Source organism: Schistocerca serialis, chromosome 9 (assembly GCF_023864345.2).
Source record: "Schistocerca serialis cubense isolate TAMUIC-IGC-003099 chromosome 9, iqSchSeri2.2, whole genome shotgun sequence".
Classification (NCBI taxonomy): domain Eukaryota; kingdom Metazoa; phylum Arthropoda; class Insecta; order Orthoptera; family Acrididae; genus Schistocerca; species Schistocerca serialis.
The window spans coordinates 341301215-341328687 of record NC_064646.1 but is presented as its reverse complement, the minus strand read 5'-3'; the positions used below and the strand labels follow the sequence as shown (position 1 = coordinate 341328687).

General features: G+C 39.3%; 1 protein-coding gene across 5 annotated transcripts in view; it reads right to left on the bottom strand.

Annotated features, from left to right (window-relative positions):
- LOC126419072 (D-altritol 5-dehydrogenase-like) overlaps window positions 1–27473 on the bottom strand; it is a 174068-nt gene that overhangs the window by 90320 nt on the left and 56275 nt on the right. For all 5 annotated transcript variants that reach the window (XM_050086154.1, XM_050086155.1, XM_050086157.1 and 2 more), the window contains exon 3: window positions 24629–24753. In XM_050086154.1, the coding sequence (XP_049942111.1) occupies window positions 24629–24753 (125 nt within the window). The remainder of the gene's footprint in view (window positions 1–24628; window positions 24754–27473) is intronic.

Here is a 27473-nt window from a genome sequence, read left to right as displayed (position 1 = left end):
TCATACTTGCTTTGGGCCACTCAGCAGTTTTCCACTGCCTATTATTATGTTGTTGCAAACTGCATTGTCACTTGCCCTGATTTCCTTGTTTACTATACTTCATACTGTTTTGCTAACATTGCTGGATTGCCTCATCTGTTCTGCGTATATCTGTGCTTTTAATGTCTTAAGTGCTGCCCTGTACATTTTCCACAAGGTTTAGCATTGCAGTTTGGTGTCTCTAAAAAGAATATATACATCCTTCATATCTTCCTTCGAGTTTAAGAGTCTTGAAACTGTATGTTTTCCTTAGTTTTTTGACCACTGGGCTTGATTAAGACAATGGGTTAATGTTGTATAAAATTTGTCTCACTTTTCATTAATACCTTTTGTTTCATAGTGGCCTATCTGATTCCAGTTTATATGTGCCACATTTCCTTTAACGTATGATAGTCTAGCTTTCTTTTACTGGTAAAAGAGATATTCTTCTGCCTGTATGAAGCTATAGGACTAATGCACTATGATCTGAAATGTGGTTCTCAACGGTTCAGAAAGACAAAGTCTTCCTTGCTTCCGTTTGTAATAATGGGGCCAATACATGTCTGAGAGTCACATGCTACTTTTGTTGATGTTGAATTCACATGGGTATAATTATAGGGCTGTAACATATCAATATATCTAAGATAATTTATACCATTAGTTATGGAGTCAATGCTCACATTGCCTGCTATTATAGTCTATTTTTTATGAGATGAGAGTTTAGATAAGTTTTTAGATACTTAGAGGCTAAAGAATCTATATGTATGTCTCACTTGAGATTGTCATGGATTGTGATTCAACTGTACACGAAATATCAATAATGACAGATGCCTTCCTTGGCATCAACAATGTAAATGTGTAAATTTGGTTGTTAGTTCAAATTAAATTTGTCTCTTCTTACACATACAATTACACGCAAGTAATTTAAACATCTCATGGAAAATCTACTACCATGAAAAATGCATTCCAGTCATTTTCACAAAATTGGGATTGAAATAAAACAGCAGATAGCAACATTAGTTTTATGAACAAAGCAAGATTTGGAGGAATTTCAATGTGTTCTTTCATTTACAATAAATACTTTAGTTATTTAAATAACCCAAGTAAAAGAGAACTGAGATCTTAGAGGATATAGTTAGGCAACCATCAAAGAATAATGCTGTGTAACCACTAAACTGTTGCATAGCCACAGTATGCACTTCACAAAAGAAACTATGTAGTGCATATTTCTCATGCTGTAGTAACCAATGAAGTCAACTTATAACAATTATTAGAAAATTGTTTCTAACCATGATTTTCCCTGAATATGTTTATAAGAATATTTTATAAAAGGATATTAAAGTTCTGTACTGACTTCTTCCAAGGATTCATGTATATTGACTAAGTTGTTGTTGTTGTTGTCTTCAGTCCTGAGACTGGTTTGATGCAGCTCTCCATGCTACTCTATCCTGTGCAAGCTTCTTCATCTCCCAGTACTTACTGCAACCTACATCCTTCTGAATCTGCTTAGTGTATTCATCTCTTGGTCTTCCTCTACGATTTTTACCCTCCACTCTGCCCTCCAATGCTAAATTTGTGATCCCTTGATGCCTCAGAACATGTCCTACCAACTGGTCCCTTCTTCTTGTCAAGTTGTGCCACAAACTCCTCTTCTCCCCAATTCTATTCAATACCTCCTCATTAGTTATGTGATCTACCCATCTAATCTTCACCATTCTTCTGTGGCACCACAATTCGAAAGCTTCTATTCTCTTCTTGTCTAAACTATTTATTGTCCACATTTCACTCCCATACATGGCTACACTCTATACAAATACTTTCAGAAACGACTTCCTAACACTTAAATCAATACTCAATGTTAACAAATTTCTCATCTTCAGAAACGATTTCCTTGCCATTGCCAGTCTACATTTTATATCCTCTCTACTTTGATCATCATCAGTTATTTTGCTCCCCAAATAGCAAAACTCCTTTACTACTTTAAGTGTCTCATTTCCTAATCTAATTCCCTCAGCATCACCCGACTTAATTCGACTACATCCCATTATCCTCGTTTTGCTTCTGTTGATGTTCATCTTATATCCTCCTTTCAAGACACTGTCCATTCCATTCAACTGCTCTTCCAAGTCCTTTGCTGTCTCTGACAGAATTACAATGTCATCGGCAAACCTCAACGTTTTTATTTCTTCTCCATGGACTTTAATACCAACTTCGAATTTTTCTTTTGTTTCCTTTACTGCTTGCTCAATATACAGATTGAATAACATCGGGGAGAGGCTACAACCCTGTCTCACTCCCTTCCCAACCACTGCTTCTCTTTCATGCCCCTCGACTCTTATAACTGCCATCTGGTTTCTGTACAAATTGTAAATACCCTTTAACTCCCTGTATTTTACCCCTGCCACCTTTAGAATTTGAAAGAGAGTATTCCAGTCAACATTGTCAAAAGCTTTCTTTAAGTCTACAAATGCTAGAAATGTAGGTTTGCCTTTCCTTAATCTATTTTCTAAGATAAGTCGTAGGATCAGTACTGCCTCACATGTTCCAATATTTCTACGGAATCCAAACTGATATTCACTGAGGTCGGCTTCTACCAGTTTTTCCATTTGTCTGTAAAGAATTCGCGTTAGTATTTTGCAGCTGTGACTTATTAAACTGATAGTTCGGTAATTTTCACATCTGTCAACACCTGCTTTCTTTGGGATTGGAATTATTATATTCTTCTTGAAGTCTGAAGGTATTTAGCCTGTCTCGTATATCTTGCTCACCAGATGGTAGAGTTTTGTCAGGACTGGCTCTCCCAAGGCCGTCAGTAGTTCTAATGGAATGTTGTCTACTCCCGGGGCCTTGTTTTGACTCAGGTCTTTCAGTGCTCTGTCAAACTCTTCATGCAGTATCATATCTCCCATTTCATCTTCATCTACATCCTCTTCCATTTCCATAATATTGTCCTCAAGTACATCGCCCTTGTATAGACCCCTACACACTCCTTCCACCTTTCTGTTTTCCCTTCTTTGCTTAGAACGTGGTTTCCATCTGAGCTCTTGATATTCATACAAGTGGCTCTCTTTTCTCCAAAGGTCTCTTTAATGTTCCTGTAGGCAGTATCTATTTTACCCCTAGTGAGATAAGCCTCTACATCCTTACATTTGTCCTCTGGCCATCCCTGCTTAGCCATTTTGCACTTGCTGTCGATCTCATTTTTGAGACGTTTGTATTCCTTTTTGCCTGCTTCATTTACTGCATTTTTATATTTTCTCCTTTCATCAATTAAATTCAATATTTCTTCTGTTACCCAAGGATTTCTGCTAGCCCTCGTCTTTTTACCTACTTGATCCTCTGATGCCTTCGTTACTTCATCCCTCAGAGCTACCCATTCCTCTTCTACTATATTTCTTTCCCCCATTCCTGTCAATTGTTCCCTTATGCTCTCCCTGAAACTCTGTACAACCTCTGGTTTAGTCAGTTTATCCAGGTCCCATCTCCTTAAATTCCCACCTTTTTGCAGTTTCTTCAGTTTTAATCTACAGTTCATAACCAATAGATTGTGGTCAGAGTCCACATCTGCCCCTGGAAATGTCTTACAATTTAATACCTGGTTCCTAAATCTCTGTCTTACCATTATATAATCTATCTGATACCTTCTAGTATCTCCAGGATTCTTCCATGTATACAACCTTCTTTTATGATTCTTGAACCAAGTGTTAGCTATGATTAAGTTATGCTCTGTGCAAAATTCCACCAGACGGCTTCCTCTTTCATTTCTCTCCCCCAATCCATATTCACCCACTATGTTTCCTTCTCTCCCTTTTCCTACTCTCGAATTCCAGTCACCCATGACTATTAAATTTTTGTCCACCTTCACTACCTGAATAATTTCTTTTATCTCATCATACATTTCATCTATTTCTTCATCATCTGCAGAGCTAGTTGGCATATAAACTTGTACTACTGTAGTAGGCATGAGTTTTGTGTCTATCTTGGCCACAATAATGCGTTCACTATGCTGTTGGTAGTAGCTTACCCACACTCCTATTTTTTTATTCATTATTAAACCTACTCCTGCATTACCCCTATTTGATTTTGCATTTATAACACTGTATTCACCTGACCAAAAGTCTTGTTCCTCCTACCACCGAACTTCACTAATTCCCACTAAGTAGTGATAATGATTTCTGGTTGTTCATTTCAGCAAAAGCCTATGATCAGATTTTCATTTCTTGAAAGCTAGTACTCTGATAATGGAAACTCCTGGATGGTATATAAATAATGGAAGGAGTACGCATAATAACTCACTGTATAATAGAGACTGAGTACTGGATGAGCATATAAACAAGACTGAAAATGTTGCCAAGATTTCACCCAGATATATTTGGTGCAGTAAGGGAGCAGGTGGAGAGCAGGAAGGGAGGTTGAATGGAAGGCTGATTGATGGCTGAGAGGGAGAGGCAACAAGTACACAGCTGAGAAATGTGGCACCAATGAGGTTGCTCTGGTGGAGGAGGGGGCAGAGCAGGGGCTAGTAGCGTTTGAGGTCAGCAGGAGGTTTGTGGGATTGAAGAATGTCTTATAAGGACAATTCCAGTTACTTAGCCAGTATTGGTGATGTGTGGGATTGATAGAGATGGCACAATTTGTGAGACAGCCATTGAAATTGAGCATGTTGTGCTGAACAGAATGTTCTGTCACTAGATGGCCAACTTTGCTCTTGACCACAATTTGGTAGTAGCCATTCATGCAGAAATGCTATATGATATGACTGCTTTCACAGGTGGCACTGCCTTTGACGGGATAGGATATGTCTCTAATAAGACTAGGTAGGATGTACTATGTGTGTGCATAGAACAGGTCTTGCAGCTGGGTCTTCCATAAGGGTATGATCCACGTGAGTAATCTATATTATAATCTGCTTAGGCATTTGTCTTTAGAACAGCAGAGGTTAAATTCCACAGAAAATTTGCATACTAATATAAAATGACAAAAGAATTCTTAGTCTATTTGATCAAAATATCCAGATACCCTTACATATTGCAAACATAACCACTAGATGTCATGAGAGGTGGACTTGCCAGTACATAAAGAGGAAGGAGACAGTACATTTTCAGTAGAGAAGCAGGAACAGCAGAATGAGCAGTCAGGAGACCTCAGTGACTTTGAAGATGGAGTAGTTATTGGATGTCACCTGAGGAACAGATCCATACCGAAACCATACTAAAGCTACCAAATTGACTGTTGGTAGTGTAACTGTGATGTGAAAATGTGAAGGAACAACCACTGTGAAACCTAGAGCAGGCAGATCTCATGTAATTGTGGACAAGGACACTCGAGCATGTAAAATATTCCAGCTAGCATAATAACTTTGCATAGGGAGTTAAAGAGAATGGGGTACAATGATCAAGCCACACCTCATAAGCCACACATTTCTGTAGCCAATACTAAATGATGGTGTAGAGAGTGATGTCACTGGAGAGTGAATGACTGGAACTGAGAAACTGAGAGTGATGAATCATGTTATATCCTGCGGCAATCTGGCGGAAGCGTTTGTGTTTAGCAAATACCTGGATAATGTTACCTGCCATCACATGTAGTGCCGAGAGTGAAGTACAGTGGAGCTGGTGTTATGTTATGGAGGTGTTTTTTCTTGGTTAGGATGTGGTTGCCTTATTGAGCTTAAGAAAATGCTAAATGCGAAAGGATATGAACACATTTTACAGCATTGAGTAATAAATACAGTAGAGAAACAATTTGGTGACAATAATTATTTGTATCAGCATGAGAGCTCACCCTGTCCTAAAGCAGCACCTGTAAGGCAATAACATTCCTGAAATGGAATAGTCTGCCAAGAGTTGCACTCTGAACCCAGTGGAGTGCTTTTAAGATGAGTTAGAATGTCAGCATCACTCCAGACCCCCCTTTAAATATCACTTATGTTATCTGGTTTTGACTCTTGAAGAAGAATGGGCTACCAATTCTTTACAGTCATTCAGGTACCTCATTGAAAATATCACCAGCTGTGTTCAAGCTGTCATAAAAGTGAAGAGTCAACTCACTTTATATTCAACATTTTGAAGAGGCTATCCACCAGACACAGAGGGAACAGCTTGCAACCAACTGTAGACTGTGGCACACAGTGGAACAAATGATGCCTGTCGTATGGGCTCTGAGGTCATACTTGGATCATTCCAGTGACTGGCAAGAAGGTTGAGAAGACCAGCCTTATGTATGGAGTTTCAAACAAGCTCACAATTTGCACCATTGTCCCCAGAATTGATTGTGTGCCTTTAGTTCTGAGTCAACTTGAAGGAGTGAAGCAGTGACTTTGAAGGTTCTGTGACAAGTTAGGTTGCTATTTTCTGGACTTGCACCATAGGGTTGAGAACTTTGGGGTCCCCCTAAATGGATCAGGTGTGCACTACACATCAGAGGCTGCTACTTGGACAGTTGATTGTGTGCGGGTTGCACACAAGAGCTTTTCAGTTTATATTACTCTTCATCCAATACAGATAATGATAGCTGTCAGAAACACAGAAGTATCAGTGTAAGATCGAAAGAAATGCCTCCCACAGGTGAGAATATTAAAATTCTAATGGTTAACTGCCGAAGAATTTGCAACAAAGTGCCAGAGCCTGAAGTTCTCATGAGAAGCAGCGAGGCTCACATGATGCTAAGTCCAGACAACTGGTTGGCCAATGCCATTGTTGCAGTGGTAACACTGGTTCTCATCAGATCATTGAAGTTAAGTGCTGTCAGACTGGGCTAGCACTTGGATGGGTGAACATAAATGCCAAACACTGTTAGGAAGTGGGGTACACTCAGTACTTGTGAGGCAAACTGAGGAGCTACTTGATTGAGGCGTAGCGGCTCCAGTCTTAGAAACTGACATACAGCAAGGAGAGTGGTGTGCTGACCACATGTCCCTCCATATCCACATCCAGTGATGCCTGTGGGCTGAGGATGACACAGCGACTGGTCAGTACTGTTGGGCCTTCATGGGCCTTCATGGCCTGTTAGGGAGGAGTCTTTTCTTTTCTTCTTCTTCTTCTTCCCTCCCCCCTCCCCCACCCCCCACCCCACCCCACCCCCGCGACACGTGGTTGAAACCTGAAATTGACAGCAGTGAAATTTTTGGGGGAAATTTGAGTGTATATTGAAAGGACAGGCTAATGGGCAATGGAGGTGGTGTATTTGTCACAGTAGACAAGAAACTCAAATCTGCCAAGATAGAAATTCAGGCTGCATGTGAGATTGTTTGGGCAAGACTCAATACCCGGGGTGGGCATAAAATGACAATTGCATCCTTCTGTTGCCCACCAGACTCACCTCCTGATGTAACCAAAAACTTTAGAGAAAACCTCAGTTCATTTGCATGTATGTTCCCCAATCATATGGTAATCATTGGTGGAGACTTTAATCATCCAACAATTAAGTGTGAAAATTAGAGTTCTTTTAGTGGAGCACAGATAAGACATCCTGTGAAACATTATTAAATGTCTTCTCTGAAAACTACCTAGAACAAATAGTTAGGAACCACACTTGTGATGAAAATATATTGGATCTAATAGCAACAACAACAGACCTGACCTCTTTGAGGATATCCATGTCAACACTAGTATCAGTGATCATGATGTGGTTGTGGAATCAGTGATTACCAAAGCACAAAGGGCAACTAAAACAAGCGGGTAGATATATATGTTCAGTAAACTAGATAAAAAATCAGGAACTTTGAAACATTGGGCAATGGGCAAGAGCATGTAGAGGAACTATGGCTCATTGGTTGACCATGCACTAGATAGGTATCTATCCAGTGGAAGAGTTCATAATGGGAGGAAACCTATATGGTACACAGTCACTGTAAAGAAACTTCTAAAAAAACAGAGATTACTGCATAACAGATGTAAAACAAAGCATAGGGCTATAGATAGAGAGATACTGAATGAAATGCATTTCACTGTCAAGGTATGACTACCACAGGAGAATACTGTCAAATGATATTTCACAAAGTCCAAAGAAATTCTTGTCTCATGTGAAGGCTGTTAGTTGCCCCAGAGTTAGTGTCCAGTCCCTAGTGAATGAAGGAACTGAAATTGAGGGTAACAAAGCAAAAGCTGAAATGCTTAACTCTTGTTTTCAAATGTTCCATTACAAAGGAAAACCCAGAAAAATTGCCCCAATTTACTCCTCATACCACTCAAAAGATTAGTGTCAATGGTGTTGAGAAACAGTGGAAATCTTTCAAATTCAACAAAATCCCAGTGCACAATGATACCCCTGTCAGATTCTATACTGAATTTGATGCTGAGTTAGCCCCTCTTCTGACTATAATCTATTGCACATCCCTCAAAAAAACGGGCCCAGTTCTTGGGAAAAAGTACAAGTCACACCCATCTACAAGAAGGGTAGTAAAAGTGATCCACAAAACTACCATCCAATATCCTTGACATTGATTTATCATAGAATCTTAGAACATATTCTGAGCTCAAACATAATGATGTATCTTGAACAGAATGACCTCCTTGATGACAACTAGCATGGATTCTAAAAACATCGGTCATGTGATAACCAACTCTCACTTTTCTCACATGACATACTAAAATCTTTGGATCAAGGCAGTCAGGTAGATGCAATATTACTTGATTTCTGAAAAGCATTTGACGCAGTACCATATGTATGCTTACCATCAAGAGCATGATCATATGGGATATCAAGTGAAATTTGTGACTGGTTTAAGGGCTATTTGGTAGAGAGGACACAGCATGTTATCTTGGATGGAGAGTCATCATCAGATGCAGGGGTAACTTTAGTTGTGCCTCAGGGAAAAGTATTTGGGCCCTTGCTGTTTATGTTGTAGGTCAGTGACCTTGCAGAAAATATTAATATGATGAAGTACTAACTGAAAAAAGTTGCATAAATATTCAGTCAGATTTTGATAATATTTAAAAGTGGTGCAAAATTACCAACTTGCTTGAAATTTTCAGAAATGTTAAACTGTGCACTTCACAAAACAAAAAAAATGTAGTATCCAATGATTATAGTATCAATGAGTCATTGATGGAATCAGACAGCTCATACAAATACCGGGGTACAACATCTCGTAGGGAAATGAAATGGAATGATCACATAGGCTCAGTTGTGGGCAAAGCAGATGGAAGACTTTGGTTTGTTGGTATAATACTGAGGAAAGGAAATAGTCTACAAAGGAGATTGCTTACAAACCACTTGTGCAGCCAGTTCTAGAACACTGCTCAAGTGTTTGGAACCCATACCAATAGAACTAACAGAGGATATTGAACATATAAAGAGAAGGGCAGCATGAATGGTCAGAGGTTTATTTGATCCATAGGTGAGTTTTACAGTGATACTGAAGGAACTGGAATGGAAGATTCTTGACAACAGACATAAATGATCCTCAGAAAGTCTATTAACAAAGTTTCAAGAACTGGCTTGAAATGATGACTCTGGGAATATATTGCAATCCCCTATATATCGCCCTAACAGGAATTGTGAGGATAAGTTTAGAATAATAATTACTGCATGCACAGAGACATTCAAGGAATCATTCCTCCTATGCTCCTTAGGTGAATGGAACTGGAAGAAACCTTAATAACTGGTACAATGGTATGTACCCTCTGTTGTCCACATCACTTTGGTTTGCAGAGTATAGATGTAGATGGAACTTAATGTCCACTAATAGATGTCTGGATACATTTGTCAGATAGCATACATTTCTCAATTTGTTGGTCACATTTTCAAATCATAGAAGACTGAATGGTACTATAGCCATATTTCGTGTTCCTAATTTTATATGTCTACGCTTACATAACATGCAGTTTTCTCTATTACAGTGAAATCTATGAGGAATGGAGAAACAAAAGATCATACTCTTAGATTAATAATAAAAAAGAAAAAAACTTATTTTTGTTGGACAAATAAAGAAATTATAAAATTTACTTGACTCAAAATGCGTGTGAACTGTTGTAAAATAGAGTCAACAAATTTCCAGAATAGAAAAAACTAAGGAATAAAGGTAAAGCTGTTGACACAAGAATACTATTTACAGTAAATGGATCATGAATTATCGTACTCAAAAGTTAATTCAGGTATTAATGTGGCTAAACCTACTGTTCCAGTACTAAATGTGAAAATTACAAAAAAATTAATTTGTCCACGGCCTATGTTTCAATGATAAAAAGTGGAAGTTGTCAAAAGAGAGATTAATGTTATGTGTCAAAGCCTAAACCATTCTACTGTAAGCAAAACAGCCAAAAGATGTGGATAATTTTTTGCTAACAGTCATTGGAGAGGTATGGCTAAAATTGTAAAAAGAAATATGAGATGTTGTTGAGGTTAGTGAAATGGTGTAAACTGACCCAAAATTTCATAATGTAGTACTAAATTGTGATCCTGAAAATGTAAAGAATTTGTAATGGGACACCCTTTTCTAACATTACCATTTCTTTTATATAGAAATAACTGATACCATTTATACTATCAATTCTTGTATAGGTGAGCATTATCTCAGCTGTTTAACTAAAAGAATTCATATGATTTCAGGCTAAAATGTATAAAAAGAAATTAATTTGGTAGTAATATGTATGTACAGTTAAAATTACCCTTATTTTAAAGTACGAAATTTTTGGCATACTTAAAATTCATGTTATTAATTGCACAATTAACACTAATTATTAAATTTATTTCTGGATTCATTTATAAATAATGTTATAACTTGGTGATGATTCTCATTCTGTTAAGAAATTATTTAAACTCTTTCACTCTGTAAACACTTTGGAATATAGTGAATACGGCAGAATGTCAGCAGTAGAGGGCATGCCTCTGATGGAAACGCATGTATTTTGCTAATCTTGTCAACAACAATGTAATTGATGGTTTTATGAAAATGAAAACTGTGGGTCAGTGTGGTATAGAAGAATGGGATGAAATAAAAAGAAAATCATACCAGGAGACAGTACTTCATCAGTTATTTAGTCCTCGGGAACACAAAAAGTCAAAATTTCAGCTGCAAGAATGTACTCCTAGATACAAGACTTGGAGCCAACAACAAGAGATCATGAAGATAAGTAAAAAGTTTTTCTTTTGTATATCTTATGCCTCTTGAAGCTTTTGAAACTAATGAAAACACTAAGAAAAGTTTAATAGTGATGTGTGGGTGGGTAAGATTATAAGTGTGGTCATCAGCCGGAATCTGTTGACTGATAACGAAATTTTGTCTGTTGCAGAAGAACAATGGATTTTAGATTTGTGTATTTGCATTTTTTTATGTAAATGAACTTCAATCGCTCAATGAAAGAAGACCCAAGAACTGCCCAACAAAGCTGGACCAACAGTGACAAGATAATATCGATAGTGACGGACTGGATGAATTGAAAGAGGACTTTTCAACTATGACGAGGGGCATCAATAAGAAAAAAGATAAGTACAGACTATTTGTGAAATTAATGTTTTTGGTGGACTTGTGTGATTGCTGGGAAGATGAACAGAGATGAAGGTAGTGCTGATGAAGTGAGAACTTTAGGTGAAAGTGTGGTCAGAAAAGAAATAGTTAAAACTGAAGTTATTCAGTTGATTTTGGCAAAATTGAGTGCAGTTACTGATCAGTTAATGGAAACAACACCAAACAGACCAACTTAGTAATCAGGTTTCAGAGCTAAAAAAAATGGGTTGTCAGATGGATTAAAAAGTGTGAATGAAAAGTCGATGCATTATAAAATAAATTTATTGTTTTGGAAAATGAGTTCATGGCCCAACCTGCACAACAAACAAAGAATGTTGATGATGTCAGAGTTCAACAGAAGGCCATAGAGGAAAAAATGGAACAGAACTTTAATAGTTTAGGTCAAAAAATTTTAAACGTTGAAAACATTATGAAACTAATGTAAATGTTTTAGATTAAAAAAAAAAAAAAATCAGTTGTTCAAGAAAATTGCATTCACAACAATCTGTATTCAAATAATGATACTGCATGGTCCAACATTCCAATAAAAAGTTTTCCATCAGACAATTTACATCCAGTGGATTTTCTACACCACTGTAAAGATAGTTTTGTGTCGGACATGAGTGATGATCAAAAAATTAAGTTTGTTAAAAGATGTCTTGAAAGTGAAGCTCTGGCTTGGGTAACTCTAAATTTAAACCTGTGGGAATTACCAAAGTTTCAAAAAAAGTTTTTTAAATAAATTTTGGCCAGAAGTTGAACAAGGGTGAATTAAAAGTGAATTTCTGAATGGTCCAAATTATAGGAATAGGGACAGTACACAGAAAGAGTTTTGTAAGAACCAACTTAAGAAATTAACATATCTTGACAAACCATTTGACAAAATGACATTGATTGGTGCACTAAAAAGGAGATTAGAAGAAAGGTTGCTGTAAGATTTAGTTCATGGATCTGATGATTGCCTTGAACAATATTTATGATATGTTGACAGACTGTTACTTGAATGTATACTGAGTATTGCGATATTGTATCTGATTAGTTCTTGAGTTATGGACAGACTCATGCTTAGCTCTGTTTTGAGTACCCCTGTGACTGTGTGTACTCAAGGAGAATGTATTAATTGGACTTATTGATATGATTATGAACTTTATTCATTTTGTTATGTCGAAACTTTTTGCTGGTTTGTACCCGCTGTGGTTTGGATTCGTGGGTCTATCCCCACATCGTAAACTTAGGCCCTAATGAGTCAACTTATCCTCAACTACTCTGGTTTATGTGGCTGATTGATTTTGTACTATATGCTTACTCATGGATGAGAATATTTTTGCTCATCTGTACCCGTCGTGAGTTTTTCGAATCAGCTCACTCGTCGTTCACTTAGGCTCTGAAATTTTTCTCTTCTCTTTTGAATATTGTATGCATGTTAACGTACAATTTATGATTCTAGTAATTTACATTGTCTCTGTAATTATTTCTATAGATTAGTGGTCTAATGTTGTAGTTTTGACTTTGTATTATTTGTCCTGTGACAGTATTTTCCACAGATCTGAAAATCTGAGTTCCATATCCTGATATTTGTTTAGATTATGACTTGTATAGTAGATATTTTTTCATGTTTTCTGTAATATGTTATGTATCAGATACTCCTATACATCCATCTGCTATCCTGAGCATCATTTTGTACACCATTTGGCAAAACCTTGTAGTCTGACACAAAATATTGTAAACACTGTTTTCAAATTTTGTGAGGAGGATATTGTAATGGGGAACCCTTTTCTAACATTACCATTTTTATAGAAATAACTGATACCATTTATACTATCAGTTCTTGTATAGGTGAACATTATCTCTAAAAGACTTTATATGATTTTGTATACAATGTATTATATCTCAGGCTAAAATGTGTAAAAAGGAATTAATTTGATAGCACTATGTATGTATTTGTATTTTTGTATTTGTATTTCTTCATTGGTCCTGTAAATCGGGTTTAGGTACATATTTTGCACAAACGATGTAGGACAAGTCAGGTTGATACAGTATATACAACATCATACACATTGTTATTTTGAAAGGATAAATAATTAAAAATTATTCAATACATGTTGAATATTGATGACAAATTTAATATAATAAAATAAAATGATAGACTTATTAAGAATATTGGAGAAATTAGACTACACTTTTCTCGTACTCTAAAAACTCGGAAACAGAATAGAAGCAGTGGTCAACCAAGTATTCTTTAAGTTTCACTTTAAACTTTTGTAAATTTTGCATCTGTTTCAAATAGGATGGCATGTGATTGTACAGCATTATGCCAGTATGATACTCTCCTCTCTTACAAATGGTTTTACTTACTGTATTGACATGCAAATAATGCTTCTGCCTAGTATCATGAGGGTGGTAATCACAGTGATGCTTGAAGATATTTCCATCTTTTAAAATACTTCCTTTTGTGAAATTTAATATTTCATATATATATAAGCAAGGAAGAGGCAGTATACTGAGATTTTTAAATATTGGTCTACAGGAGTCTCTGTACTTAGCATGGCTTATTATTCTAACAATCTTTTTCTGTAGCCTAAATGTTTTGTTTGTACCTACAGAGTTCACCCAAAAGATAACGCTGTAGATCAGCAGTGACTGAATACTGCCATGGTACATTGTGATCACAGACGCACGGCTTGTATTTTGTGCGAGGATTCTTACTGTGTAAGTAAGTGTGTTTAGCTTTTTATTTACATGGTTAAGATGTGTCTCCCATTTTAGGTTTTGCTGAATATGTATACCTAAAAATTTTGTGTCGCTCGCAGATGAGACAGTTTTTCCATCAATTTTAAAAATTGGTCTTGCAGGATGTAGTTTCTGTGAATTGTGGAAATTGACTGTCACTGTTTTTTCATTATTTATTATTATCTTGTTTGTTCTGAACCATTGTGTCAAATTTTGTATTATACCTCTAGCTGTTTTTTGTAGGCTTTCCTCATCATGTGATTTGATTAGGATATTTGTGTCATCTGCAAAAAGTACTGTTGTCCCTTTAGTTACTTTTTCTGACAAATCATTAACATAAAGAATGAAAAGAATTGGCCCAAGGACTGACCCTGGAGGAACTCCATATGATCTGTTGACGGTCATGAAGGTAGAAATGTATCCACTTGTTTGGCAGGCCTCGTATTCCAAAATTACCTAGCTTCTGCAACAGAGTATTATGATCAATTACATCGAAGGCTTTACTAAGGTCAAGAAATATGCCAGACACATGTTGCTTATTATCTACTGCAGTTAGAATTTCATTTAAGAAGGTATAAATAGCTGACTGTGTTGATCTGCCAGTTCTGAATCTGTGTTGTGCATCACTTATTATGTTTTCTTTATTTAGAAAGACTGTCAGCCTTCTAAGAAATTTCTAAGAATTTTACGAAAGCCTGACAATACTGATACAGGTCTATAGTTTGCAGCTTCATGTTTGTCCCCTTTCTTGTACTGTGGCGTCACTTTTGCCATTTTCAGATTTTTCGGGAATATACCACTCACGAACGATGAATTGAAAATATCCGTTAATGGTTCTACAATAGATCTTACACTTGCTTTGATGATAATATCTGGTATTTCATCAGTACCTGCTGAATACTTATCGGGTAACCTGTTAAAATTGCTCTTCTTTAAAATTATTTTAAATTATGAAATTTCTGGCATACTTAAAATTCATATTATTAATTGAAAAATCTAACGTTAATTATTAAATTTATTTCTGGATTCATTTATATAATAATGTTATAAGTTGGTGATAATTCTTCTTTTGTCAAGAAAGTATGTAAACTCTTTCACTTTGTAAACTCTTTGGCATAGTGAGTACTGCAGAATGTAAGTAGTAGTTGGCATGCCTATGATGGAAATGCATGTATTTTGCTAATCTTGTCAACAACAATGTATTTGATGGTTTTATGAAAATGAAAATTGCAAAGTCAGTGTGATACAGAAGAGTGAGATAAAATAAAAAGAAAATCATAGCAACAGATAGCACTTGATCAGTTATGTAGTCCTCAGGAACCCAAAAAGTCAAAATTTCAGCCGCAAGAGTGTACCCCTAGATGCAAGGCTTGGAGTCAACAACAAGAGATAATGAAGAGAAGTAAAAAGTTTTTCCTTTGTCTATCTTATGCCTCTTGAAGCTTTTGAAACTAATGAAGACACAAAGAAAAATTTAATAGTGATGTGTGGGAGGGTAAGATTACAAATGGTTACGATTTCCTGATACGGGGCACTGGCAACATAGCCTGCAAGGAAAGTTACTATGATATACAAATGGTCCAGATAAAATTTTAACGCTTCAATACTTCAAGGCATTTGTTTGAAATTATCCAAGAAAGACCAGACTTCATCCCACAGTCATGGGTGAAGGAGGCTTTTGCTCAAAAGAACTATCAAATGACAAATATTTGCATGCTCTAGAAAGTTGTTTACTAACTTAGGCCTGCATCTAATGAAGCAGGTAAAAATGCATTAGGTGCTCTTGTAACTGCAGCAATTGTGGGGAAAAAAACCTATACTCAAATCCCATTCCCCTTGAAAGGTAATCTGGATGTGCAAAGTTACCCAAGAAAAACAGATAATACTGAGTATTTTGATTTATTCCTCTCAGGTTGTTTTAGGCAATTAAGTGCTCACATACATCAAATGACAAGGCAGTAACAAGTTTCCACCAAAACTTTTAAGTACAATTAATGAAATTCCCATTTTCTTAGAGGATTAACAAGGTATATAAGACGCAAGTGCTTCTCAGGCCATCATATGACTACCCCCACCAGCTCTCTCCAGATTGATAACTATACCTTACCAACTTTGTTCTGTAGAAATAATATGGTGGAGGAAGAACAAGAATTTTTGTAAAAACCAAGTGCCTTTTTAAAGCACTAAACATTCAGGAATACTTTGAGGTGAATGACATTTAAACTGAAGACACCTGCCCATGTTGCTTGAATAGGACCAGAAATAATAATGTGTTCTTTAATGTTAACACTAAACATATATAACTATCCTGTAAATAGACGTATTCCACATTACTTTGATAAAATAATCATTCAGATGATCTATGGAACATGTAACTAACTAACTTACTTACTGTCTAATAACTGTATCCACCTGCACAGATCCTTCTGGCAATTTTAAGCAGTTTATCAGACAGCAACTAACAGTAAACACAAAGAATACAAACTAACTTGTGATCTCAATGCAAACAGACTCTTGTCATAAAGACCTTATGTTTTCCTTTAATCTAGCACCAGTGGTTAACTTCTTGATCAGAATCATTGGTCGCTCCAGTACATTAGTCATTAACATATTTGTAGAAAATGATGAAATTAACAACACTGCAGTCATGCAACTTATAAATAGACTATCTGACCATGATGGCTTGATGGAGACTGTTTCTATGCACAGTGCATCTCAGAGCATGATAGAATGCTGCTGAAGAACAAGTAGACCATAAATAATGGTACAGTTTAGAAGTTTAAACACTGTCTTCAGAAAATTAATTGGGGCCTATTTATCTGGAGCCTAAGGCAATATTAAATTTAACATATTTAGTAATGAAATTGGACCACTTTTTGAACACACATTTAAAAAATAATGTACAGAGTTGACTCCAAAGAACTGGTTGAGAAACCATGGCTTATTGTTGACATTAAAATATCCTGTTAAGGAAAATTGGAGTTACACAATGATTTCAAATTTTCAAATAACCCTATGTAACTGAAGTTCTTCAGAACCTGGAGTAAAATTCTAAACAAAGCAATAGAAAACAATGCACCAGTACTTGCTGGACAAAATCAACAATTCAAGTAACAAAAACAAAAGTAAGCAGAAAGTGAGACAACGCTACTTGCACTGCTAATGCTGAAATTTTCAACTTGGTTTCTCATGGAGATTTCAAGCTTAATTCCTTTTCAATGTTTCTCCATCATAATCTCTGGCACATTCCTGGAGGTCCATGATTTTTTCATCTCTAAGTTACAAATCAACATTCCAGATAAACCACAGCCTACAGATAATTCCTGACAATTATGGCAGACAAAGTCATTGAAAGCTTCATGAAACCTGTGAAGCATTTATCCAAGAATTTCACCATGAAAAACTATGTTCTCATAAGTCAGTCTGCTGAACCACTACTTTGACTTTCTGGAGAAGTTTGTGGATGAGAGCTTAGACATGCTTCGCATCAGCTACTTCAGTTAAAAATGTTATGGGAATGAGATATGGTTATCGGTAGAATGCAATAACTATCCCCATTAAATTCCATGTCGAGATATATTTCATAGTTAGTCATAAACGCATGTACACAGCTTGAGATACATAACAGAACTAAAAACTAACATGGAGGCTCAGCAAGCAAGAAGAGTCCAAAGATGGTGTTAATCATGGTTGATATGACATATCAATGCCACACAACCCCCCCCCCCCCCCCACCCCCAACCGACCACTCCCACGCACCCCTCCCGCAGTATGGAGTACCACCTGTGAGGCTTGCATGGAGGTGATGTGGGCATCCACGTCGGTAGTAGTCATGTGAGGCGGCAGGCATACAACCAGGATTTCCATCTGAGATGAGGCAGAGTGTGGAGGCAGATTGATTGGCAGCAGGTCCATCTCGTAGTAAGTCAACCAGCGGGGATGGACAATGTGTCAGCCGGCCCGCGAGCAGGCGTGTGGAACGGCCTGCAGCATGGTGCAGGCGTGCCCACCCCGAATGCAGATTGAACCACCCAAGGAGGCGAATGCGTGAATTTCTGATGGCTCGCACTCGTGGGGGAGGGACAGGTTATGCACTACACTGACATTTAACTGCCCGTTGGTGGGAGAGGCCGCGGTGTCTATTAGGAACACAAGCACACAGTCATTGAAAGTGACGATCGACACGTCATCTACATGGTGTGGTGGCACATTGCAGCACAGGCTGAATGTGGGAGACAAAACCCGCACATGGGGTGGATCACTATGTGGCTGTAAAACCTGCAGTGGTGATGACGAATCATGGGTTGGAGAAAACAGCGCTGTGGGATGAGACAAAGTATTTTCAGGCTCCACAGTGGAAAAGTTGTCAGGAGGGTCCGACTGAGATGGCAAAGGAGTGTCGGAGTCCATGAAAGCAGGAATGAAACAGTTTGAGGACAATCTTTAACCATAATGTCGAACGTTGTCTCGCCCCGCTGCAGTACTTTAAAGGGGCCGAGGTAGGGTTAATTGCAGGGGTTGTTTAACAGAATCATGCCTGAGCATAACGTGGGAGCAAGTGTTGAGTGCGGTTGGCATGTAAGGGTCCGGCAGGGAATGGCTGATAGGTGGGAGTAGCTGTGCATGTTTGAAGTGAGTCCGCATGCGACTAATGAAATTTGGGGAGGGGGAAAAATCCTCGGGTGCTTGAGGCAGGATAAGTTCCCCTGGTAGGACGGGGTACTCCCTGAAAATGAATTCAGAGATGGTTTCCTGTAAGTCTGGTTTAAAGGTCAAACGGAGACCAAGTAACACCCATGAAAGAACCTCAGACCAGAGGCAGTCATGGCACCTGAGGGCAGTTTTGAGGGTGCGGTGCCACCATTCAACTAACCCATTGCTTTGCAGGTGGTAGACTGTTGTATGAATTTTTTTAATGCCGCAGGTGTTACATAAAATGGTGAACAGGGCAGACTCAAACTGCCGACCTTGGTCAGTGGTGATGGTAGTCAGGCAACCGAACCTGGCAATCCATGAGTAGATGAAACCCTTGGCCACGATTTCAGCAGTGATGTCGGGTAAAGGAACAGATTCCACCCAGCGAGACATATGGTCAATTGTGGAGAGAATATATCTGTGGCCCTTTGATGGTGGTAGTGGCCCGATAAGGTCGATATGGATATGACGAAATCTTCCTTTCGGAATGTCCAACTTGCATAGCAGAGGGGAGGCGTGGTAGTCAATTTTGTTGCATTGACAGGAGATGCAACTGTGTGCCCAGGTCTGACAGTCTCGTTTAACATTTTTCCTAACAAAATGCTAGGATATGAGCTGTGCAGTGGTGCAGATGCCAGGGTGAGCGTGGTTATGCAAGGCGTCGCAGGCTGTTCCAGTAAAATGTGGGCGGGAGCAATGGCCGCAGGGTGCCGGTAGAAGAATCACACCACACCTCGTCCAAAACTCTGGGGAACTTGTCAAATACAAGATATGTTTGAGGATCTGTGAGGAGAGCTTGAGATTCCTTATCAGAGGTCTGGAGAGGGGCCAAGTTGGATAAGTTGATGGTGCGTGAGACAGTATTGATAGGCAAGAAAAAATCAGTGGGGATGTTTTCTGTACCATTGATGTAGCGAGTGTCTGTTGTGAATTAAGAGATTAAATCAAAGTGGCGGAAATGCTGAGGGGGTGGGTTCTCAAGAGGGTTGCAGAAAGTGTCCGCTAGTGGTTTGTGATCAGTAAGGATGAAGAAAGAACGGCCCTCGATGTCGGGACGAAAGTGTTTGACGGCTTCATAGACCACCAGAAGTTCCCTATCAAAAGTGGAATATTTCTTCTGAGCTGTAGACAGTATTTTAGAGAAGAAATGAAGGGGAGAAACCATGTCGCCTATACATTGCTGTAGTACTGCTCCTTCTGTGATGTCACTGGCATCCGTAGTGATGAACAACTCGGCCGACAGGTTGGGATGGGCGAGTGTCATGGTGTGAGCTAAGGACGTTTTTAGAGCCTTTAAGGCCTCCAGCATAGGTTCAGTCCAGCGAACTGGTTTAAGGTCTGAAGTCTGTTTGCCTGACAGCGATTCTGTCAGTTGGGCCTGCACGGCAGTGGCAGAAGGCAGATGCCAATAGTAGTAATTTATTATACCCAAGAAATGTCAGAGTTCTTTGTAAGTAGCCGGAGGCGGCAGAGTTGTGATGGCCTACACACAGGATTTGGGAGGCTGTATTCCGTCTGTGAAGACGGTGTAATCCAAAAATGTGACAGAGGACTGGCGCAATTGGAATTTGTCCTTGTTGACCTCGACGCCATTGGAATGCCAGGTCTGGAGGACCTTGGACAAATGATTTTCACATTCCTCAGCTGAGTTGCTGAAAATGAGTATGTCATCCAGATATGCAATGCAAAACTCGAACTGTCATAAGATTGAGTTGATGAAACGTTGCCATGTTTGTGCTGTGTTTTTCAGGACAAACGGCATGAAGTTGTATTGGAACAAACCGAGCGGTGTAATAATAGCTGTCTTTGGAATGTCTCCCAGTGCTACAGGAATCTGGTGATAGGCACATTTATAGTCAATAACACTGAAGATTTTTGCGCCCAATAACATATGAGTGAAATCATTTATGTTCGGCACTGGGTAATTGTCCATGACGGTGCAAGCGTTTAAGTGTCTGTAGTCACCGCATATTCAGAAAGAACCATCATGTCTGGTGATGAGGTGAATCATGAAGACCAGTTGCTGTCCGATGGTTGCAGGATAGCTGCCTCCAAAAGTTCATTAAGTTGCTGCCAGGCAGTGCGCAACTTAATGGGATTAGGGCATCTAACCTTGTGCCTAATAGGAGGGCTGGCAGTGGTAACTATCTTGTGTGTCATTCCATCAGTGACAGAAGAAACTGAGAACTGCACATGAAACTGAGCAACATCCTGATGTGAAGCTTTTGGAAGAGTGGGGCGTAACAAGACATAACCGTTAGTGCGAGTGGAAAAAGACAGCATGAAAGTCACATGCCTATTTTCTAGCATGGTGTGCACTTGGTTGGAGAGGTTGGCTGCGTGCACAGTGTGGAGCAGGTCGGGATGTGCAGCAACTGTCTCTTGTCAGCGTTGCCTAGGGTAACTGGTGTGGGCAAGAGAGGCACTGGCGTCGGACGGGGAACAGCGATGGCCACCGAGTCAGGTGCCTGGCGCGTGAGAGAGGGGGAATATTTATCAACACATGTGGCACCTGCCTGGCTGGTGGGCGTGGTCATATTGCACGTGCAACTATCATTAAAAGCACTGTTTGAAACACATGGCAATGAATCTGGCGAGCGCGTTGGGGGTGCGGTGTCTACTGGATGCGAATCGTCACACACATTGTTTTTGGACTAACCTGCTGAGTGACCGAGCTGGTGTCTGCTGGAGAAACACAATTAGGTGGTGGCACTGTGGACTGCAGTTTCACCAGTGACGTACGAGCTGCGACAAGCTTGTTGTAAGTGTGTGCTATTTGTTGTTTCAGCTCGTCATTTTCCCCGTGGAGTTGTGCTGCAGCGTCATATTCTGACAGTAGGTTAGTGACGCAGGTCATAATGTCACCTGTGAGGGCATAGCACTCGTGTACTAACTCACATGTCACAAGAGAAACAGAACTTGGAACATAAGTGCAGGAGTACAGTATCTGAGTGTTAGTGGGATGATGAAGCACTGAGCCCTGAACCACATTTGGAGAGAGTTTGTAATGTGACAAAAAATCCATACCGAGAATTGGTTCATCGATGTCGGCAATGTAGAAAGTCCATGGAAAACACAGAGAAGGAGATAGGTGCACTGTAACTTTGACGGAGCCTGAGGTTTGTAACACTGATGCGTTGACAGCTTGTAGAAGTGACCTCATCGGTGAAAAGGTGGGAGGAACCAACGATGTGGGTATGATAGACACGTCAGCGCCTGTGTTGACTAGGAAGTCAAGCTGTGACGAAATGTCGGTCACATATAAATGACTGCTCGGTCGGGTGGATGAGTGGACGGAGTGCAATGTGTGAGGACCCCTGTGAGGTTCCCGCAGGATTCAGCATCTTCTAAATCCTGTGGTCAGCGTTTGGGTGCTGGCAAGGTAACTGACACTTCTTGGTATCATCGCCGAAAATCTTGTGGTACCAACAATACGGATGAGCCGGATGTGCTGGTGGTGGCGGCTGTGGCAGCGGAGGATGCTTGTCCTCATTTATTTGTTCTAGGATGTATAATGGCACTTATGGTGGGTGGGTGATTCTTGAGTACTCGGATGGAGGAGAGAGTGAGCCGATACTGCCAGGTGGTGTAGACGGCGTGGAGGTGGAGAGAGCTTTGCCTGTGCCTGCAGACAGCCAGTGAACAGGAGCAGTTGTGCCAACCAGTGGTGAGTGGTGTGCTAGTTGGTGTTGTCGTAGCAGTGCATACAGCTGGTCTGCAATGCAAAGACAAAAGCTGATTGACTTGAAGGAGTGCAGTAGCAGGTGAATCTGTAGGTCGATAGTTATCTTGGCGTACCATACCGCCCACAGAGTAACATCCGGCATTGTATGCTCACTCACAAGTAATTTAAGGCGGTGCCAGATTTGTGATGGAGTTCAGTGCCCCAGTTGCTCCCCGTACAAGATCTTGATGATTAATTCTTGTGGTGAGCAGGCAAGTCGGTCCAATATTGTTTTCTTTGTGAACTCGTACTTCGTGGAGGTGGTGGCGAGAGTAGTGGATCACAAATTAAGTCTGAGTGATCATGGAGGTGCGTGACGAGACACAGGAATTTAGAGTTGTTATTGGAGACATGATGTAACTCGAACAGATGCTCCACAAGCACAAACCATGATATGAGGTTGTCCTCGTATAAAGGGGACAGCTTCCACACATGGCCAGGGGGTGAGGAGGGGGGGGGGGGGACAAAATCAGCTTCAGTGTGTCTTGGAAGGCCTGCTGGTCTGTGGTAGGAGGGGCCATACTGCAGCCTGGCACCATAGGTGTAGGTGTGTTTTTGGCAAGGACATCCAAAGCAATGGCGGGTTGCATTGTTCTTGACATGTCGCAAAAACATGACGCGGCTGGCATGGTCAGTACCATGGGAATGAGTGGTTGTGCAACATGTGTGGTGGTCCCATAAACTGGACCAGAGGTTAGAGGTACAGATTTGAAATTGTCCACCTCGGAAATGATGCAGAAGCCCGGCATGGCAGACGCAGGTAGAACTGTGGAAGAGGTGAGCGGCTGAATGTTCAGAATCAGGGTCCCTCCAATGCGTCTGGTGGGGTGGGGGGAGGTAGAGGGGGAGGGGGGGGGGGGCTTGGGTTGGTACTTCGTGCGACACCAGTGTGAGTTTTCTGTGCACGTCAGGAACACATCCCGTATGGTCGGACTATAAATTACCAGTGAAACTTGCTGAAAATCGCATTGCTGCAGTAAAATGCACCATAAGATGTGCTCGAGCCCACATGGTCGAAAAATTGAGCAACAGGTCTGGTGGGTGAGCAAGGGGAATTTGGTGCATGAAAATGTCCATCATTAGTTTGTGAGTGAGGCAAAACCAGAATAGGTTGATAGCGTGTGTGTTTTGCACAAATGGCATCATTGCACACGGCATGACTGTAACTGATGTTGCGACCCACTGAAAGTCAAAGTACGTGTGCAAATTCGTTGAGGGTCAAAGTACATGTGCGAATTTAGATCACTTTGAACATTACATGATCGATTGGTAGTCACACAGTTCTGAAAATTAGCCACTTCACATTTCACATGTTGATGATTACAGTCCAGTGACACAAAACCAGAGTCCATTGTTTGAATTAACGGTGTAGCACTCAACCATTGTAGAACAACAAAGTTTGAGGTTAACTTGGTTGGACATCACGAATCACTGTCGATTAGTGAGAGCCAGCTGTTGGCGATGGATTGGAGTGGCCTGGTTGTCTTAGTTGGGCGTCCAAGTCTCTGAGCAAAGCATTGGGTGAGGTAGCCATGATGTTGTGCATATAACCTGTTGATTTACAACACCTGCAGAAGACGTAGAAACTTTGGGGTCACCAGTATGGGAACGAGATATGGTTATTGGCCGAATGCAATAACTATCCCCATTAAATTCCACATCGAGATATATTTCGTAGTTAGTCATAAATGTGTACACAGCATCAGATACAGAACAGAACTAAAAACTAACATGGAGGCTCAGCGGAGCAATAAGAGTCCAAAGATGGTGTTAATCATGGTCAATACAACCTATTGTCGCCACAATGTAATAGCTGGTCAAAGATACTTTTTGTTCTGCACTTTAGCACATAATCAAAATTTCACAACTGATTTGCAATCTTAATATTATGATTTATTCTTTCGATTGATTATTATTGCCACAAAATGTGGAAATTCCACATATACATATAATTTCATATAAAAAATTGTATTTTTGTTAAATCCTTGCTTTTCTCCATACATTCAACTCACCTGTTTGGATTCACAGCGACCTTGTCACCAATTCTCAACCAATTAACTTCTTTGCCAACACCTGAGACAATTCCACTTATTTCATGTCCAAGAACAAGCCGATCACAGTCTATTTGAAAATCACCCTGTGAAACAATCAAGAATAGGCATGACTGTTCTGCCTTTTATATTTCCTTTTTCATTTGAATCACTGGTTACCTCTGTGAATGTACTCAGTCATAACAATAACATTTCGCATTAAAATATGCTTTCTAATTAATTGTTTGACATATCTTTTTTAGTTTACAAATTATTTTATGAACCTCAAGAAAATCTAGCACATCATTATTATCATCTACATTTGTCTTCACACAATCTATCTCTATGAAACAACCTGAAATGAAATCATTCACATAGCAAAAACCTAAAAAAGAGTGTCCTTAAAAATTGATGATATTCCAGAGTTTATCATAAAGGAACTATCATAAACAATGCAAACACTAGTTGCAGATAAAAGCATCACATCCTTTTCAAAAGGAACCTTTCCTGACCGTCTTAAAATTGCCACAGTGATCCCTATTGATAAAAAGGGTGATAAAGCAGATTTAGAAAACTATAGACCAATCTCTTTATTATCAGGTTTTGCACAAATCACTGAAAGACTTGTGTATTACAGATTAATTAAATTACTGGAAAAGTACAAATCCTCATTGATGCCCTACACAGTTTCTGGAAAAATAAATCTATGACTAGTGCTATCAATAATTGTTTACAAAATTCTCTAGAAGCAATGGACAAAAAACAAAGTGCTGCTGGTATTTTCTTATATCTAAGTAAAGCTTTTGTCATCTTGCACAACAAAAGCCTGTTGGAAAAGACCCAAAAGTATAGCATTAGAGGCTCTGCATTAAAATGAGTCTCCTCATACTTCACTAACCACAAACAGAAAGTAGTAACAACACATAAACTATATAACATGTAGGCAATCATCAGGCCGTGGACTGGAGTCAGCCCACAGTTGGTTTCAGTCTGGCTGGTGGAAGAAGTTCTGGGAGGGAGAGTGAGGGAAGGTCCCACACACATCCAATACGTAAATATAATAACCATCTGAGAGTCTATTGTCAAGACTTGGTATACTGATGAACAGTACTGATGCCAGCCAAAATATTCTCAGTATTGCCAATATGTACTGAGCATGTGAGGGTGAATATGATCTGTTTGACAATTCACCATTGTGTTGTTTGGATTTTTCCAGTTTGGCTTATGTGCAACACAGATGAAATATATTATGCTCAAGCAATTTTGACTTTTAATCTTTTGAATATGAACAAAGAAATATCTCAATTTATTTAGTGTTATAGAAACAACACAGGCCTATGCCATGAGTCATCAAAAGTATTTTGGGTGAATATTTAAAAACTCCTTGCTAATATTGTTTGAGGATATTAACAATCTAAATTTCACACACTCAAATGCGCTGCCTGTGCCTGAAAATCATGAACTTACTCCTAATAGGGTGTCAACTGGAATTTCCTACATTATTGACACTTTTTTTATCTATTCTTTCATGTATTAACACTAGTAAATATTTTTTGTTGATTGTGGACATATTATGAGGGGCATTCAATAAGTAATGCAACACCATTTTTCTAAGCCTATTTCAGTTGAAAAAAACGTGGAATTTGTTGTGGGATATTCCCTCTTCAAACCCTACAGCTTCACAAAGTTCCAATAGTTGGTGGTGCTATACATAGCCTTCAAAATGGTGTCTGTATTGGAGGTGTGTTCCAAGCAGAGAGAGTTTTTTCTGGTGGAAAACATGAGCATCATAAGTATCACAGATATTCATAGGCACTTGCAGAATGTCTACAGAGACCTGGCAGTGAACAAAAGTATGGTGCGTTGTTAGGCGAGGCATCTGTCATCATCGCAAGAAGGTCATGCAAACCTGTCAAATCCCCTATCTGCTGGCTGGCCACACACAGCTGTGACTCTGCAATGTTTGACTTACATGTGTTTGTCATCACAAAAATGCAAACAAACTTCTCCTTCTCCAGACAATGCAAAGACTCACACAACCCTGCCCACCAGAGAGGACTCACAAAACTTTGTTGGACTGTTCTTCCTCATCCACCCTATTACCTGGATCATGAACCTGTGACTCCTATCTGCTTGACTCAATGAGGATACACACCACGGGAAGAAGTACATGGATGATGGGCAGGTTATTGATGCAGCAAGATGTTGGCTTCAGCATCAACCAGTACAGTGGTACCATGCAGGCATTCAGGCCCTCCCAGTAAGATGGCATAAGGCCACAACAAGGCCATTGCACTGAACAGAGATTATGTAGAAAAATAAGATTTTGTAACCAAAAGAATGGGGAATAGTATGGTGTACAGGAATCCTGAATGAAACCAACTTGCTTTCAGAAAAATATGTGTTGCATCTTATTGAATGCCTCTGGTAGAACACTGTAGCTCTTAAAATTTAAGATTATTTATAATGAATTAGTTGCAACTAGTTGCTTTTATAGGCCTTGGCATCTGTTTTCCATGATGACATTTCAAGATATCTGGAAACCCATCTTCAGATGCTTCTATCTGTTTATGTGTCATACATTATTTCATTACTAATGGTGTTGCTGAATTTTGAATCAGAAGTTTTTAAGACAGTTGTTGTAAACCATCATAAGTAAGAAAACAATGTTTAGCAAGCATTAATAAATGGAAACATAGAAAATGCAAGTTTTGAGGCATAATTTGTTGCTGTGGTGTGCTGGGAAAAGAGTGTCGTTCATAACGGTGCATTACCCTATAAACATTAACTTCACGGAGACTGCAGTTTTGACTTTATGTGCTAGAAG